This window comes from Thamnophis sirtalis, unplaced genomic scaffold (genome assembly GCF_051295495.1).
Source record: "Thamnophis sirtalis isolate CommonGarterSnake01/CBP01778 unplaced genomic scaffold, rThaSir2_p1.2 scaffold_4, whole genome shotgun sequence".
Classification (NCBI taxonomy): Eukaryota; Metazoa; Chordata; class Lepidosauria; order Squamata; family Natricidae; genus Thamnophis; species Thamnophis sirtalis.
Window position 1 is genome coordinate 140,207,622 of NW_028261384.1, and position 18,614 is coordinate 140,226,235.

The 18,614-nt window shown below is 40.3% G+C and overlaps 3 protein-coding genes and 3 non-coding genes across 6 annotated transcripts; 3 read left to right on the forward strand and 3 right to left on the reverse strand.

Moving 5' to 3' along the window:
• The first annotated feature begins 9,124 nt into the window (after positions 1-9,124).
• Positions 9,125-9,600, forward strand: LOC148046898 (histone H2B 5-like). The gene has a single exon (XM_087712114.1). The coding sequence runs from the start codon at positions 9,220-9,222 to the stop codon at positions 9,598-9,600; it is 381 nt and encodes a 126-aa protein (XP_087568240.1). The 5' UTR covers positions 9,125-9,219.
• A 647-nt stretch (positions 9,601-10,247) lies between these two features.
• On the reverse strand, positions 10,248-10,658 carry LOC148046899 (histone H3). The gene has a single exon (XM_087712113.1). It carries the CDS (start codon positions 10,656-10,658, stop codon positions 10,248-10,250), a length of 411 nt encoding a protein of 136 aa, XP_087568239.1.
• A 2,571-nt stretch (positions 10,659-13,229) lies between these two features.
• On the reverse strand, positions 13,230-13,301 carry TRNAD-GUC (transfer RNA aspartic acid (anticodon GUC)). Its single transcript has one exon. It is a non-coding gene; the product is annotated as a tRNA-Asp (tRNA).
• A 3,527-nt stretch (positions 13,302-16,828) lies between these two features.
• Positions 16,829-17,400, forward strand: LOC106551971 (histone H1.01-like). Its single transcript, XM_014070142.2, has one exon. The coding sequence runs from the start codon at positions 16,837-16,839 to the stop codon at positions 17,398-17,400; it is 564 nt and encodes a 187-aa protein (XP_013925617.2). The 5' UTR covers positions 16,829-16,836.
• A 161-nt stretch (positions 17,401-17,561) lies between these two features.
• On the forward strand, positions 17,562-17,643 carry TRNAL-AAG (transfer RNA leucine (anticodon AAG)). The gene has a single exon. It is a non-coding gene; the product is annotated as a tRNA-Leu (tRNA).
• A 333-nt stretch (positions 17,644-17,976) lies between these two features.
• TRNAS-GCU (transfer RNA serine (anticodon GCU)) lies at positions 17,977-18,058 on the reverse strand. The gene has a single exon. It is a non-coding gene; the product is annotated as a tRNA-Ser (tRNA).
• Between the last annotated feature and the right edge of the window lie 556 nt (positions 18,059-18,614).

Genomic DNA, 18,614 nt, shown 5'->3' on the forward strand with positions numbered 1-18,614 from the left:
ATCATCTATCTATCTATCATCTATCTATCATCTATCTATAATCTATCATCTATCTATCTATCATCTATCTATCTATCATCTATCTATCTATCATCTATCTATCTATCTATCATCTATCTATCTATCATCTATCTATCTATCATCTATCTATCTATCTATCATCTATCTATCTATCATCTATCTATCTATCATCTATCTATAATCTATCATCTATCTATCTATCATCTATCTATCTATCATCTATCTATCTATCATCTATCTATCTATCATCTATCTATCTATCTATCTATCTATCTATCTATCTATCTATCTATCTATCATCTATCTATCTATCATCTATCTATCATCTATCTATCATCTATCTATCAATCTATCATCTATCTATCATCTATCTATCTATATCATCTATCTATCTATCATCTATCTATCATCTATCTATCATCTATCTATCTATCTATCTATCTATCTATCTATCATCTATCTATCAATCTATCATCTATCTATCATCTATCTATCTAGATCATCTATCTATCTATCATCTATCTATCATCTATCTATCATCTATCTATCTATTTATCTATCTATCTATCTATCTATCAATCTATCTATCTATCAATCTATCATCTATCTATCATCTATCTATCTATCATCTATCTATCTATCATCTATCTATCTATATCATCTATCTATCATCTATCTATCTATCATCTATCTATAATCTATCATCTATCTATCTATCATCTATCTATCTATCTATCATCTATCTATCTATCATCTATCTATCTATCATCTATCTATAATCTATCATCTATCTATCTATCATCTATCTATCTATCATCTATCTATCTATCTATCATCTATCTATCTATCATCTATCTATCTATCATCTATCTATCTATCTATCATCTATCTATCTATCATCTATCTATCTATCATCTATCTATAATCTATCATCTATCTATCTATCATCTATCTATCTATCATCTATCTATCTATCATCTATCTATCTATCATCTATCTATCTATCTATCTATCTATCTATCTATCATCTATCTATCTATCATCTATCTATCATCTATCTATCATCTATCTATCAATCTATCATCTATCTATCATCTATCTATCTATATCATCTATCTATCTATCATCTATCTATCATCTATCTATCATCTATCTATCTATTTATCTATCTATCTATCTATCTATCTATCTATCAATCTATCTATCAATCTATCATCTATCTATCATCTATCTATCTATCATCTATCTATCTATCATCTATCTATCTATCTATCATCTATCTATCATCTATCTATCATCTATCTATCATCTATCTATCAATCTATCATCTATCTATCATCTATCTATCTATATCATCTATCATCTATCATCTATCTATCTATCATCTATCTATCTATTTATCTATCTATCTATCTATCTATCTATCTATCTATCAATCTATCATCTATCTATCTATCATCTATCTATCTATCTATCATCTATCTATCTATCATCTATCTATCTATCATCTATCTATCTATCATCTATCTATCTATCTATCATATATCTATCTATCATCTATCTATCATCTATCTATCATCTATCATCTATCTATCATCTATCATCTATCTATCATCTATCTATCTATCATCTATCTATCTATTTATCTATCTATCTATCTATCTATCAATCTATCTATCTATCAATCTATCATCTATCATCTATCTATCATCTATCTATCTATCTATCATCTATCTATCTATCATCTATCTATCATCTATCTATCTATCATATATCTATCATCTATCATCTATCTATCTATCTATCATCTATCTATCTATCATCTATCTATCTATCATCTATCTATCATCTATCTATCTATCTATCTATCTATCTATTATCTATCTATCTATCATCTATCTATCATCTATCATCTATCTATCTATCATCTATCATCTATCTATCATCTATCTATCATCTATCTATCTATCTATCTATCTATCATCTATCTATCTATCTATCTATCTATCTATCTATCTATCTATCTATCTATCTATCTATCTATCTATCTATCTATTATCTATCTATCATCTATCTATCTATCTATCTATCTATCTATCTATCTATCTATCTATCTATCATCTATCTATCTATCATCTATCTATCTATCATCTATCTATCTATCATCTATCTATCTATCTATCTATCTATCTATCTATCTATCTATCTATCTATCTATCTATCTATCTATCTATCTATCTATCTATCTATCTATCTATCTATCTATCTATCTATCTATCTATCTTGTCAATGGGCCATTATAGCCTGGGCCACCCTATTCTACCTAACAAACATCTACCTCTTCCAGGCAGAGCCTTAAGTGGAATTGCTCAAAGCCCCTTCCTGACATCATCACCCAGTGAGAGTCAACCAAGCTTGGGACTCAGGACAGCCTACCAAGTTGCCCCTGCATGGCCCCCATGGGAGTCTGACAACCAATCAGAATACAAGCTCCAATTCAAAAGCCCAGAGGGGGCATCAAACCCAGGCGCTCTCAGCATCTCTTCCCTTCCCCACCGCCCCCCCCACGCCCCCCACCCCCACCATTAAAAACCATCATTTCCAAGAAGTCTTCCTGTTTCCAGGGTCTTTCTCCCCACTTGGAACTCAACCCGGATGGCCATTTCTTCCAACACTAATATTTCCTGGAATATTTCATTCTTCAAGGGGGAGGGGGGCTTCTCACAGCCCCTTAGCCAAACGAAAGAGTGTGGGACTTTCTTTCGACTACATCACCAGCAATGTAGGAGGGTTCCACCACAAAACCGTGGTAGACTAAAGCGCGCTCGACAAAAGCACGTACCTGACGTCATCACAGCGCGACGAAAACATCACGCTGTAAGTGGTAAACTTAAAATTAAAGCGAAAACCTTACCCTAACCCCCCCAAACCTAACCCTAAACCTAACCCTAACCCTTAACCTAACCCTAACCCTTAACCTAACCCTAAACTTAACCCTAACCCTTAACCTAACCCTAACCCTTAACCTAACCCTAACCCTTAACCTAACCCTAAACCTTAACCTAACCCTAAACCTAACCCTTAACCTAACCCTAAACCTAACCCTAAACCTAACCCTTAACCTAATGCTAAACCTAACGCTAACCCTTAACCTAACCCTAAACCTAACCCTTAACCTAACGCTAAACCTAACGCTAACCCTTAACCTAACCCTAACGCTTAACGTAACCCTAAACCTAGCCCTAACCCTTAACCTAACCCTTACCTTTACGTGAATCGGCTTGGTTTAAAATCGCTTTTTAAAATCTCCGCGGTCGTATTTGTTGCGCTGCTGATGACGTCAGGTACGCACTTTAATCGGGCGCGCTTTAGTGGACCGCAGTTTTGTCGTGCCACGATGTAGGAGAGGGTGTATGTGGTATGTCCCACTTCTCTCCCGGTAAATAAAGCTCAGGTTGTTGCATTGGTGAGTTCTTTCGGCTCTTGCAACTCCTGGAAGAAACGTCCCTCTGGGTTCAGTTCCAAGTGGGGAGGAAAAAACCCCGGAAACATGGAGGCTGCTTGGAAAGATGGTTTAATGGTGGGCAGGACCCCATGGCTTGAGATCTTGGGCCAAAAAAAAAGGCACATAGGTGAGAGATAAGAGATAAATTTATACCCTCTGTTGGGCGTTGAATTTCAGCTTGTATTTCCGGTTGTCAGACTCCCGTGGAGTCACGCAGGAGCAACTCTGTCCTGAGTCCCAGGCTTGGTTGACTCTTGCTGGGTGATGATGTAATGAAAGGGCTTTGGGATTCTGAGAGCATCTGCACCAAAGACAAATTCCTTGGGGTGGTCCAGTCACACTTGGCCAATAAAGAATTCCATTCTATTCTAGTCTCTCCTTTCTCTCCACAGGAATGTTGCAAGCCAGAACATTCCCTTAGGATCAGCTCACGCTTTCATGAATTCTTAGATAAAACTGTATAAATGGTGCGTTTCTGGCAGTCGGGCATACTATCAATATTGCAACTCCGTTAGGTTTTATTGATTTGTTTTATGATATTTTTTTAAAAAAATAAGTTTTTATTAAACAGGTTTTTTCCCCATTTTTTAAACACAAATAGAATCTTTGCAACATTTTCCACATCGGTAAGCCTCCATTATACTCTTTTTATCTGTACATGTATACCCTCCCCCCTCTCTCATCTATCTATCTGTCTGTCTGTCTATCTGTCTCTCTCTCTCCCGGTATCTATCTATCCATCCATCCATCCATTCATCCATCTATCTATCTATCTCTACCGGTATTTATCTATCTATCTATCTATCTATCTATCTATCTATCTATCTATCTATCTATCTATCTATCTATCTATCTATCATCTATCTATCTATCTATCTATCTCTACCGGTATTTATCTATCTATCTATCTATCTATCTATCTATCTATCTATCTATCTATCTATCTATCTATCCATCCATCCATCCATCCATCCATCCATCCATCCATCCATCTATCTCTACCGGTATTTATCTATCTATCTATCTATCTATCTATCTATCTATCTATCTATCTATCTATCTATCTATCTATCTATCTATCTATCTATCTATCTATCCATCCATCCATCCATCCATTCATCCATCCATCCATCCATCTATCTCTACCGGTATCTATCTATCTATCTATCTATCTATCTATCTATCTATCTATCTATCTATCTATCTATCTATCTATCTATCTATCTATCTATCTATCTATCTATCTATCTATCTAGAGCCAAGGTGGCGCAGTGGTTAAATGCAGCACTGCAGGCTACTGCTAGATCAGCAGGTCAGCGGTTCAAATCTCACCGGCTCAGGGTTGACTCAGCCTTCCATCCTTCCGAGGTGGGTAAAATGAGGACCCAGATTGTTGGGGGCAATATGCTGACTCTCTGTAAACCGCTTAGAGAGGCCTGAAAGCCCTATGAAGCGGTATATAAGTCTACTGCTATTGCTATCTACTATCTATCTATCTATCTATCTATCTATCTATCTATCTATCTATCTATCTATCTATCTATCTCTACCGGTATCTATCTATCTATCTATCTATCTATCTATCTATCTATCTATCTATCTATCTATCTATCTATCTATCTATCTATCTATCTATCTATCCATCCATCCATCCATCCATCCATCCATCTAACTAGTGTTGCTATTTTAAACTGGTTTTTTTTTCGTTATGTGTTTGTTATGTGTCTTTTTTTCTCTCTCTCTCTCTCTCTTTTGTAAGCCGTCCGGAGTCCTTCGGGATTGGGCAGCATATAAATTTTATAAATAAATAAATGAATAAATAAATAAATAAATATCCATCCATCCATCCATCATCTATCTATCTATCTATCCATCCATCTATCTATCTATCCATGCATCCATCTATCATATCTGTCCGTCCGTCCATCCATCCATCCATCCATCCATCTATCTATCTATCTCTACCGGTATCTATCTATCTATCCATCCATCTATCCATCCACACATTTTTCATTATGAGGTGAGATTGTGAGATTTTTTTTTAAATCCTGCCTTTATTACTTTATAAGATACTCAAAAAAGAGACGAACGTACAGAATAACCGTTCCTCGTTCTATTTTCCACATAACCACCACCCTGTGAGGTGGGCTGAGAGAGAGAGAGAATGATTGGCCCAAAGTCACCCAGCCAGCTCTCATACCTAAGGCGGGACTAGAACTCCCCATCACGTGTAAAGTGGGACTAAGATGTGGGATAGCATCACTACCAGATGGGTTCGCAACTGGTTGACAAATCGTACTGAATGAGTAGTCCTTAATGGCCCTACATCTGCATGGAGGGAAGTAAATAGTGGGGTACCACAAGATTCTGTCTTAGGACCAGAACTCTTCAATATAATACAATACAAAGCAAGAGCAGAGTTGGAAGGGACCTTCGAGGTCTTCTAGTCCAACCCCCTGCCTAGGCAGGAAACCCTATACCGTTCCAGACAAATGGCTATCCAGCATCTTCTTAAAGACTTCCAGTGTTGGGGCATTCACAACTTCTGGAGGCAACTTCTGTTCCTCTGATAAATTATTCTCACTGTCAGGAAATTCCTCCTCGGTTCTAAGTTGCTTCTCTCCTTGATTAGTTTCCACCCATTGCTTCTTGTTCTACCCTCCGGTGCCTTGGAGAATAGTTTGACTCCCTCTTCTTTGGGGCAACCCCTGAGATATTGGAAGACTCCTATCATGTCTCCCCTGGTCCTTCTTTTCATTAAACTAGACATCCCCAGTTCCTGCAACCGTTCTTCCTATGTTTTAGCCTCCAGTCCCCTAATCCTCTTTCTTGCTCTTCTCTGCACTCTTTCCAGAGTCTCCACATCTTTTCTACATCGTGGCAACCAAAACTGGATGCCGTATTCCAAGTGTGGCCTTACCAAGGGATTATAAAGTGGTATTAACCCTTCACGTGATCTTGATTCTCTCCCTCTGTTGATGCAGCCTAGAACTGTGTTGGCTTTTTTGGCAGTGTGGCCTTCCCAAGGTGTTATAAAGTAGTATCAATATCTTCATAAATGACTTAGATGAGGGAATAGAAGGGGAACTTACCAAATTTGCAGATGATACTAAGCTGGCAGGAATAGCCAACACCCTAGAAGATGAGCTCAGGATCAGAAAGGATCTTGACAGACTCGAACAATGGGCCAACAAAATGAATTTCAATGTGAAGAAAAGCAAGGTTTTATACCTGGACAGGGGGAGGAAGGGGAAAGATAGAAGTAGAGCCGAGGTGGCGCAGTGGTTAGGGTGCAGCACTGCAGGCCACTTCAGCTGACTGTTATCTGCAGTTCAGCGGTTCAAATCTCACCGGCTCAAAGGTTGACTCAGCCTTCCATCCTTCCGAGGTGGGTGAAATGAGGACCCAGACTGTGGGGGCGATATGCTGACTCAATTTGCTAAAAATCTGTAAAGCGCTTAGAGAGGGCTGAAATCCCTATGAAGTGGTATATAAGTCTAATTAATAAATAATAAATAAATAGAGATTAGGCTAAACCTGGCTCAAAAAACAGGAACTGTGAGAGGGATTTTGGAGTCCTAGTGGACAATCGCTTAAACATGAGCCAGCAGCGTGCAGCCAAAAATGCTAATACGATCCTCGGTTGTATATGGAGTTTGGGAGGAGGAGCAACAGAAGCAGGAGGAAGAAAAAAATTGTAGGGTCCGGGATGGTCTCTGAGCTGGGTGGTCTCCTTTCCAGACGTTTCAGGACCCAGCTAGATAACATCATCCGTGTCCCCGGGAGGGTCATATGATCCCTTTTTGCGACCTTCCAAGAAGCAAAATTAACAGGGAAGCCAGATTCATTTAACAATTGTGTTCCTAACTTAAGGGCTGCCGTGATTCACTTAACAAGTGTGGTAAGAAAGTTCGTAAAATGGGACAAAACTCACTTCACAAGTGCTCGCCGTAGCAACATAAATTTCGGCTCCATTAGGTCCTAAGGCGAGGACTGCCTGTTCCCTCTGTTAAACCATTCGTCGATCTACAAATCGGTAAGAGTCAAGCTGAAGGAAATTTGTAAGGTTTGAGAACACATCCAAGTCGCAAGGAGCCAAAAAATGAATAACAATCAGTGTTTAATCTTTGATCAAAGTTCAAAGACATGATGGTCAGTTGTTCCCAACTACCCTTCAGAGAAGGTGTAACTCCTTTTTATACACTCAGAAACATCATAAAATAACAACACCCCGGCGTTACAATATTCCTCACTAGCCTTATCAGCCTTATCTCTTTCATCTGTTCTCATGATTGGCCCCATGTTATGAAGGGAACAGATCAAAGGTGAGGCCTATGTTTTGACAAACACCAGGCACTTTACAACATTTTCCCTTAGAAAAATACAAATTTAAGGGTTTAATGTGGCCTATTTATGTTACAACTACAATAAAGCAGCCGTAAAGTGAGATTTGGACATTTAAGTGTGAAACCTACTGGGTCAGGCTGGACAGCCTCTTAGAACCCCTTTACTTCTATATTAAAAGTCACATAGACAAGAGTCTAGGCAATGGAATAAGAGGGACAGTTAGAAGTTACTTAAAGGAAGTGTCCCCATTCACTAACCACAGGATGTTCTCCCCAACGTCCCTATGTCACAACTTGTGTTAAAGGTCCGAACCACAAAGTTCAATTAAAGTTCGTTAATAACACGTAAGCCATACCTGAAACAAAAGGAGAAGTAAGGCCTTCATCTCCTTATAAGGTTTTCTCCTCAAGGTAACCACTAAGGAATGTGTTAAGTATTTCCGTGTTGCAAAATGCTTTTGGGAATGTATAAGAATGCGTGCTTCCATAATTAAGGTTGTTCAGAACTTGCAATGCTAAGCCATGGGCTAGCTTTTTTTTTAAATTTGGCTGCCAAATAAACTTTTCCTGTATCCCGAGAAGTCTAACGCCTGTCATTTTCTGCAACAACAAAGGGCATAACAGGCATAAAAAAGGCATAACATACGTATGTTACAGGAAACAAATATTCACAGCATGCAAGTATATAAAAGCATCATCTAGCATAGTATTCTTTTGTGTATCCTTATTACTATTCCCCTTCAAATTCAGCAGAAAAACGAGGAAAGAAAAACATGACTGAATCAACACTTTTAAATAGGGGAACATAACCTCAAACTTGTCTATGGAGATTCTCAGGCACCCACTTAGTTATCTACAAAATGCTTTTTCAAAAGACAACGGATATTTTTTCCCCGTTTTCTTCTCTTTCTTCCCGAGGAGGGAAAAAAAAACACCAGCCGAGTTGGCTTTTTGAAAAAGCACCTTTGAGACCACCTCATCCATAAATCCTCTTCTTGAGAATTTCCTACCTCTGAAAAAAATATTCTAGTTCATATTTCAGCTAGCGCCTATTAGCTCTATCTTTGGTGGAGTTCAAATTGGCAAGCATTCATTGGATAGCCGTTTAAATTCCCACTAACCAATACGCGTGGGACTCTCCACAGCGCAGCCAATAGGAACGTTTCTTTCTTAGCCAACAGAAACACGCCATTTTAAAAAACAACAACCGCGCGACACCGTTCCTCCCGCAGCCAATAGCCAAGTAGATATCCGAAGACCTCATTTGCATAAAGCTCTTATAAATACCAGCGTCCTGGACTCGCATGCATCAGTGCGATATCTCCGTTGGTAGCGTGTGTTGTCAAGATGCCCGAGCCCGCGAAATCCGCACCGGTGCCCAAGAAGGGGTCGAAGAAGGCCATTACCAAGACGCAGAAAAAAGGCGATAAGAAGCGCAGGAAGAGCCGCAAGGAGAGCTACTCCATCTACGTCTACAAAGTCCTTAAGCAGGTTCACCCCGACACCGGCATCTCCTCCAAGGCCATGAGCATCATGAACTCCTTCGTCAACGACATCTTCGAGCGCATCGCGGCCGAGGCTTCCCGCCTGGCCCACTACAACAAGCGCTCCACCATCACCTCCCGCGAGATCCAGACGGCCGTGCGCCTCCTGCTGCCCGGCGAGCTGGCCAAGCACGCCGTCTCCGAAGGGACCAAGGCCGTCACCAAGTACACCAGCTCCAAGTAGACCAGCAGCTTTGGAGTGGACCGCAGGGAAAACTTAACCCTCTCAACCCCAAAAGGCTCTTTTAAGAGCCGCCCACTTCCTTCTGAAAGGGCTGCAAGCGCGTTATATATCTAAGACACTATTTTTTCCCTTTATCTTAATTCTTGCATACCATTAAGAGTACATAAATTCACATTCTTTTACATTTTGTTATTCTCATACATTTGTTCCATTTAATAGGTTGTAATAGAGTTTGGGTTTTATTTCAAGTGCGTAGTTTTGGGAAGGAGGGTGTCAAAGCCTCATACGCATTTTTTAGAAGCGAGTTAAGACGAGCAACCCTTCTAATACGTTTCAACGTTAAAACAGCATGTTAAACCCCTCAAATGAGGGAAAGGCGAGGAAAATGTGCATTTAAAAACACGGTTCGGTCGAGATCTGCCATGTGGGACCGATTGAGGTTATTTTATTACATATATTTTAAATCCTATTTCACCCTACTTGTTTTAAATTGTTCGTATAGGAATTTATTGGTGTGCTTTAACTTTCTACTTTCAATAAAGCTTTTCAAACTATTGTCTTTAGTTTTGGGTAGATTCCAGCACTTTTGGGGACTATTTGATGGCTCTTAAAAGAGCCTTTTGTAAAAAAAAAAAAACACCGGTTCTTTATGCCCGCTCTCCGCGGATGCGTCGGGCCAGCTGGATGTCCTTGGGCATGATGGTGACGCGCTTGGCGTGGATGGCGCAGAGGTTGGTGTCCTCGAAGAGCCCCACGAGGTAAGCCTCGCTGGCCTCCTGCAGAGCCATGACGGCCGAGCTCTGGAAGCGAAGATCGGTCTTGAAGTCCTGCGCGATCTCGCGTACCAAGCGCTGGAAGGGCAGCTTGCGGATGAGCAGCTCGGTAGACTTCTGGTAGCGGCGGATCTCCCTCAGGGCGACGGTGCCCGGGCGGTAACGGTGAGGCTTCTTCACGCCGCCGGTGGCCGGAGCGCTCTTCCTCGCCGCCTTGGTAGCCAGCTGCTTGCGGGGCGCCTTCCCGCCAGTGGACTTGCGAGCGGTCTGCTTGGTACGAGCCATCTCGACGCGAAGACAGAAGACAAGCGAGTAACTCACACGCTGCCAAGAGAAGAATTGAAAAGAAACCGCCACCGGCGCGCTATTTATACACTGCTTCCTTGGTTTTGATTGGCTGTAATTTTCAGCCAATCGCGTGCTTGAATTTAAATCTTCCGCGCGCTGCGGGGCCTTACGGAAACGCGACTTCGCTGTTTTATAGCCGTTTTTCCGGGATAAAGGATAAACGTGCAACAATTACAACTCTTTTAATGAATTGCCCAATTAATCAGAATAAATCAAGATTCCATTCCCAGTAGGTTAAGAGTTTAATTTCTAGGAAAAAAAGAAATCACAGTTTTTTTAGTGGAATGTTTCCTAAAAGTAAAAAAAAAAATCCCGTCAGAAAAATAATTTTGTTTAAACGTTCTCGTTGGCTGGCGCCCTTATGCACTCGGAGGAAGTAAATAGGGCGGACCTCTGCCCTACTTGGAAATCCATATGGTAATATAACTACTATGAAAAATACCACAATATAACTATATTATATCGCTAGTATAGTATGTACACACACACACAGACACACACACACTATACTATATACCACATATGCTAACTATATAATCTGCAGTACTAATATTGTTATATACACACATATAGAGATTATACTATATGCTACATACTAGCTATACAATATGCAGAATTAATATAGTTATACACACACACATATAGAGATTATACTATATGCTACATACTAGCTATATAATATGCAGAATTAATATAGAGAGATTACACTATATGCCACATACTAGCTATTAATATGCAGAATTAATATAGTTATACAAAGAGAGAGAGAGATTATACTATATGTCACATATTAGCTATATAATATGGAGTACTAATAGTTATACACACATACACATTATACTATATGCCACATACTAGCTATATAATATGGAGTACTAATATAGTGATACACATAGAGAGATTATATGCCACATACTAGCATATATAATATGCAGTGCTAATATAGTTATATATACACACACAAAAATTATACTATATGCCATATACTAGCTATATAATATGGAGTACTAATATAGTCATACCCATATAGAGAGATTATATGCCACATACTAGCTATATAATATGCAGTACTAATATAGTTATATATACACACACAAAGATTATACTATATGCCATATACTAGCTGTATAATATGGAGTACTAATATAGTCATACACATATAGAGAGATTATATGCCACATACTAGCTATATAATATGCAGTACTAATATAGTTATATATACACACACAAAGATTATACTATATGCCATATACTAGCTATATAATATGCAGTACTAATATAGTCATACACATATAGAGATTATATGCCACATACTAGCTATATAATATGCAGTACTAATATAGTTATATATACACACACAAAGATTATACTATATGCCATATACTAGCTATATAATATGCAGTACTAATATAGTCATACACATATAGAGATTATATGCCACATACTAGCTATATAATATGCAGTACTAATATAGTTATATATACACACACAAAGATTATACTATATGCCATATACTAGCTATATAATATGCAGTACTAATATAGTCATACACATATAGAGATTATATGCCACATACTAGCTATATAATATGCAGTCCTAATATAGTTATATATACACACACAAAGATTATACTATATGCCACATACTAGCTGTATAATATGCAGTACTAATATAGTCATACACATATAGAGAGATTATATGCCACATACTAGCTATATAATATGCAGTCCTAATATAGTTATATATACACACACAAAGATTATACTATATGCCACATACTAGCTGTATAATATGCAGTACTAATATAGTCATACACATATAGATTATATGCCACATACTAGCTATATAATATGCAGTGCTAATATAGTTAAGCACACACACACAAATAGAAATATTATATTATATGCCACATACTAGCTATGTAACATGCAGTACTAATATAGTTATGCACGCACAGAGATATTATAACTATATACTACACAATAGTGGTATAATATGCAGTACTAATAGTCTACTATATCATATATTATAGTAGACTATATTAGTACTGCATATTACAGTATATACTCATAGTATAGTATAGAATATCATTTAATACCGTATGTAATTAGTACATAGTATAATTATGTTGTAGTATACGAACGAGGCTAATCTAATCAAAGCAATACATACATTAAAAGGAAAATCTTCCAGGATGAGAATTTGCCGTGGTCTTCAGCAACTGATTCCCCCCCCCCCCCAAAAAAAAATCTGGGATATCTAAGAAACATCTCTGGGGTGGGGAAAAGGTTAGGATTTTTTCCCCCCATTCATGCGAGATTCGCCTTCAATGACGTCATTCGCGCCTGAGGGGCGTGGCTTCTGGCGCCCATTCATTTCACGGGGTTTAAAGGGCTCGTTATTCCTCGGCCGAAGCGAGCCTTTTCCATTCATTTCCTCTCAAAGGCCGCTGCGCTTCTTCATCTTCCCAAATACCCAATACGTTTCTTCATTAAAAACATTTGCCATCTCCCCGTCGGGGAATCGAACCCCGGTCTCCCGCGTGACAGGCGGGGATACTTACCACTATACTAACGAGGAGAACGCTGAAAAACGCCCTTCACCTGCCTCCTTTCAAGACGCCGGAAGAGAAACGAATACATAGAATTATTCCTCATCTTCATCATTATCATCGTCATTCCTCCAAATATCTTCTAGGGACATCTTGAGCAACAGCAAGGAAGATATTTGTGTCCTTTGACTGCCTTCTCTACTTCCCTATCCAAGCCTGCATTTCCCATCAAAATACTGATTTTTTCCTTCATTGTTTGGGGGTTTGCCTTCAAATAAAGAGATTTATTGATATATATTTTTTTCCTGCGTGAGCAGAAAGGAAATCTCCAGAGCTACTTAGGCACCTCTGGGGCTAAATTGCCATGAGATCTGGGGGTCTTGCATGGTCCCAGTAGACAAATTACTTAAAATTGGATTTTTTTAAAAAAAAGATTGAATTGGTTTATTATTATTTATTATAAATACGGTTTTTCTTATTTTTCAGGGCACCCCAAGAAGAATAAAATCCTCAGGGTTTGAAGTCTTTTATGTAAGTAGCTGGAAAGAAGTCTTTAAAACCATAGTAAAAGCATCTGAACTTTTTTAAAACTTTTTTTAAAGTGCGTTTCCTAAGTCACCAGACCAATGTCTCCTGTATCTAATCAGATTGGGCCAAATACCGGTAAATTCTATTCCGTTTCGGCTTTCTAATTTCCTCGACTTACAACAGTTCATTTAGTGACCATTCGAAGTTACAACGGCACTCAAAAAAGTAACTAAACACCATTTTGCACAAACAAACATGATGGTGGATAAGTGCCTCGTATTTACGACGGTCACAGTATTCCGGGATTCCCCTTTTGCAAACCTCCTAAGAAGCAAAGTCAAATGGGGAAGCTGGGTTCACTTAACACCCATGTGACCAATTTAACAACTGCAGTGATTCACTTAACAACCGTGGCAAGAAAGGTTGAAAAATGGGGCCCAACTCCACAGAATAACAGAGTTGGAAGTGGGCCTTGGAGATCTTCTAGTCCAACCCCCTGCTCAGGCAGACGGGAAACCCTATATACCATTTCTTAACGAAAGTTTCACGTAATGAATGCTTCACTTAGCAACAGAATTATTGGGCTCAATTGGGGTTGTAACTCAAGATTTACTGGCATAGCAATATAATAATCTATAAATATAAAAATGGCTCTCTGTGCGTGTATATTCCAGCATAACGCTGGAATGCCTGGAGCAATTTCAACCAAATTTGGTACACAGCTGACTTACTCTCTGGAAACAAATACTGTGGGGCTAAAACATCCCTACCTCCCACCTTCCCGGGTGTGTGTTCTGCTAAGATACAGCCTGTTGTGCCTTAAAGTGGCTTCTACTGTACAGCGCAGTGAAGTTCGGCTTCACAGTACTCCACAAGGGGGCTCCCTCTGGTAAGGGGGAAAATCCAACATGAGAAATTACATTTGGCCCAGACATTTTCCCCCCTATAAATAAATACCCAGGTGTTATCAACTAAGTAGCGATATAAAACCAGTCTATTTTCCAGGAGACTTCAGAACAAAAGTTCCTGATCTAAGGAACCTGAAACATTGTTATTCTCAAGACCCTGTCAACTGTATCCTCTTCTTTTTCAGTCACTATCCAGGTCTTGTTGGTCTGTTCAGAATAAATGAATTCGGTGCTAAGGGCTGACGCCAAAATTCTCTGCTTCTGCAAAAATGTTCCATTTGCAATAAATATAGGCTCGACCCCAGGACTGATAGGCTGATCTTCTTCACCTTTGTTAACTTGAATAGTAGTAGTCCATCCCCCTGCTCAAGCAGAAGCTATAGACCATCTCAGATAAATGACTGTCTAGTCTCTTCTAGTCTCCAGGGGTGGAGCATCCACAATTTCTGGTAGCAAGCTGTTCCACTGGTTAATTGTCCTCCCTGTTAGGAAGTTTCTCCTGAATTCCAGGTTGCTACTCTCCTCGATTAGTTTCCATCTGTTGTTTCTCGTCCTGCCTTCTGATGCTTTGGAAAATAATTTGACCCCTTCCTCTTCTTTGTGGCACCACCTCAAATATTGGAGGACTGCTATCACGTCCCCCCACTAGTCCTTCTTTTCTCTAGACTGGCCAAACCCAAATCCCGCAACCGTCCGTCATATAATTTAGTCTCCAGGCCTTTTAATTATCTCAGTTGCTCTTCTCTGCGCTTTTTCCAAAAGTCTCAACATCTTTTTTTTTCTCAATACAATGAAACAAAAATCAATGAAAGAATAGAACAAAACTCAAAAATAATAGTTGTGAGTAAAACAAGAGGGTTAAGAATGGTGAAATCCAAATGAAATACAATAGAAGGGGGAATAATATAAGGTGAGCAGTATCGATTGATTGTTGTAACATAAGCTATGCTGGAACACGTATACAACAGCAGTAATCATTTACCATAAGGTCAGAGGTCACAACCTGTTAACTCTCAGCACTAAGTAGGGGTCAAAAGTTTGCATGCTGACTCTGCAGTATTAACTAGGGGTCAGAAGTTTGCATGCTAGTAAAAGATTTATTTGCTGACTATGGGCATTCTCTAGGTTCAGAGGTCTACATGGAAGTAAATGAGTTACCATATACCATAAGACTTGTACAACCATGATTGGTCCACATAGATCATGTGACTCCACCCTTTCTTTGTGTATGCTCAATAAAAGAGTCATCCAGACTATGCTCTGGGTCGTCTCATCCCGGAGAAAGACCTGTGTCCCAGTCTTCCTTCATCATTGGCCTCATGGGCGACCCGCGGAGAAATCGCAATTGATGATTGCTATTCTAAAAAACAGGAAGTTCCTGTTCGTACTGTATTGTATAAATGTGATGTACGTCTAATTTTTGTGTGTGTGTATTTTACATTTTTGTTAATAAAAATCTTTTTAAAAAAGGAAAAAAAGAAAAAAACGATGCTGGATTCCAGATGTAGCCTTACTAAGGCTTTACAAAGCACTACTAATCCTTCACCTGATTTTGATTCTACACCTGTGTTAATACAACCCAGGATCGTATTAGCTTTTTTTGGCTGCTGGCTCATATTCAAGTGTCAAGTATCATCAATGCGTGTAGGAGATACGAGCCAGAAATCTTTCTTTCCTCTCCTGTAGGATGGGTACCATTCAGACAACCGTCTTCATCACCTACTGGTACTAAGAGCCGCGGGGAGGGGGGGAAAGCATCTGTATTTTCAAAAGAAAAACAAAAGTTTGCCATTTTTGCCAGCAAAAAAAAAGCAACCGTCTTCCCCCCCCCTTTTTTTTTTTTGCTAAAATCGTTTCAACATCAGGAGGCTGAAAACACCCATCCTCCCCGTGGATCCCACCTGAAATCAGAAGGACATGGGCTTCGAACGTGGAATTCAACGCGTGTTTGAAAAACCCAAACTCGCCAAAGTTTTTTTTCTTTCTTTAAAAAAGGAGCGTTGCGAAGGCCAAAGCCGCTTCCAAAACGGACCAATCAGAGCGCGACCTCTGCTATAAATAACAGGTGCCGCGACTCCGCAGCTGCAGTCGAAGTTCGGCAGGCGTGGGCGAAGGTCGCGTTTTCGGGATGGCTGAGGTAGCCCCGGCTCCGGCGAAGAAAGCGGCGGGCGCTGCGAAGGCGCGGAAGCCGGCCGGCTCCAGCGTGACGGAGCTTCTGATGCAGGCGGTGACGGCTTCCAAGGAACGCGGCGGCATCTCCTTGGCCGCGCTGAAGAAGTCCCTGGCGGCGTCGGGCTACGACGTGGAGAAGAACAACAGCCGCGTCAAGCTCGTCCTAAAGAGCCTGGTGACCAAGGGGACGCTGCTGCAGACGAAAGGCACGGGAGCCTCGGGCTCCTTCAAGCTCAACAAGAAGCAGGCCGACCCCAAGGACAAGGCGGCCCGCAAGAAGCAGCAGCCGGCGAAAGCCAAAAGCGCCAAGAAGCCCACCAGCGCCGCCGCCAAGAAGACGAAAAAGGTTGCCGCCGGAGCGAAGAAACCCGTTAAAAAGGCGGTCAAGAAACCCACCTCGGCGGTGGCCAAAAAGCCCAAACCCAAGGCGAAAAGTCCCGCGAAGCCCTTGAAGGCGAAAGCCAAAGCGAAGCCTAAGGCCGCCACGAAGGCCAAAGCCGCCCCTAAAAAAAAGAAGTGAAACCTCGGGCGGCTTCGCTTTCAACCCCCAACGGCTCTTTTAAGAGCCACCCAAATAGTCTTGGGAAAAGAGTTGGAGCACTTGCGGACCGGTGTGAAAACTACGTGTACTCCCTTCGGTTTGCTTTGGAGGGGGATATCGCCGGGCGGAAGCAACGGCTAGGTAGCGTGGCCGAGCGGTCTAAGGCGCTGGATTAAGGCTCCAGTCTCTTCGGGGGCGTGGGTTCGAATCCCACCGCTGCCAAGAATCCTTTTATTTGTCCTTCCCCGCACGCTTCACTTTTATTTTTTTATTTTTTTTATATATTAAAGTATTTTTATTAGTAAAAGAAAAATACAACAACCAATAACTGGTAAAAGACTTCACTTTTAATTTGTACACCTAATAGGACTTTTGGAGAATAAAAGTGAAATGCATTACTACACATAAAACTCGAAAAAGGAGGTTCCCCCCCACCCCCGTTATTTTCGGGACAGCAGCAAATTCGAGTCCTATCCAAAGCAAATCGGGTGTAGGGAAGCTTCAACTTCCAACCCAAAGCAAAATGTAACGGGTCGTTCTCGCGTACCCAGCCACCGACGAGGGTGGGATTCGAACCCACGCGTGCAGAGCACAATGGATTAGCAGTCCATCGCCTTAACCACTCGGCCACCTCGTCGCCTGCCAGTCGAAGCCTTGCGGTTTTCTCCAGCCCCAAATTAACACGTGGAAAAGAGAAAAAAAACACATTCCCACTTGATGTGTATTCAATGTGCGTTAAACGTGTATTCAAACGGTTGCCTGCTGTTTCTAAGTCTCTCTTTTTCCACCCAGTATTATTTCGAAATTGGGCTTTAAAGCAAGAATGGGATTGGCTGTCCTGACTATCCTTAACTCCTTAATCTTCTTATCCAATATTTCTTTCCTTCTGGGCACTTCCACCGCATGTAATAATATGTTTCCTGCTTCTGTTTACATTTCCACCGTTCCCGGTTTGGAAAACATTGCGAATTTTGCTGGGGGGTAAATACCAACATGTTATATAAATACAAAGTCATGAATTGTTTCAGCTCCTAGCCTCAAAAACGACACACTAGAACAACTAGACACAAGAACAGTCCCTCCCCACAACGCCATCACTCTGCTAAACAAATAATTCCCTCACTACTGTCAAATTATTCACTAAGGCTACATTACTATTACTATTAATCTCATCGTTGCGATCATCCATCTCC

Excerpts from the sequence above, each read along its gene's own strand:
- LOC106551971 (XM_014070142.2), top strand. The coding sequence starts at position 16,837 with ATGGCTGAGGTAGCCCCGGCTCCGGCGAAGAAAGCGGCGGGCGCTGCG.
- LOC148046899 (XM_087712113.1), bottom strand. The coding sequence starts at position 10,658 with ATGGCTCGTACCAAGCAGACCGCTCGCAAGTCCACTGGCGGGAAGGCG.
- LOC148046898 (XM_087712114.1), top strand. The coding sequence starts at position 9,220 with ATGCCCGAGCCCGCGAAATCCGCACCGGTGCCCAAGAAGGGGTCGAAG.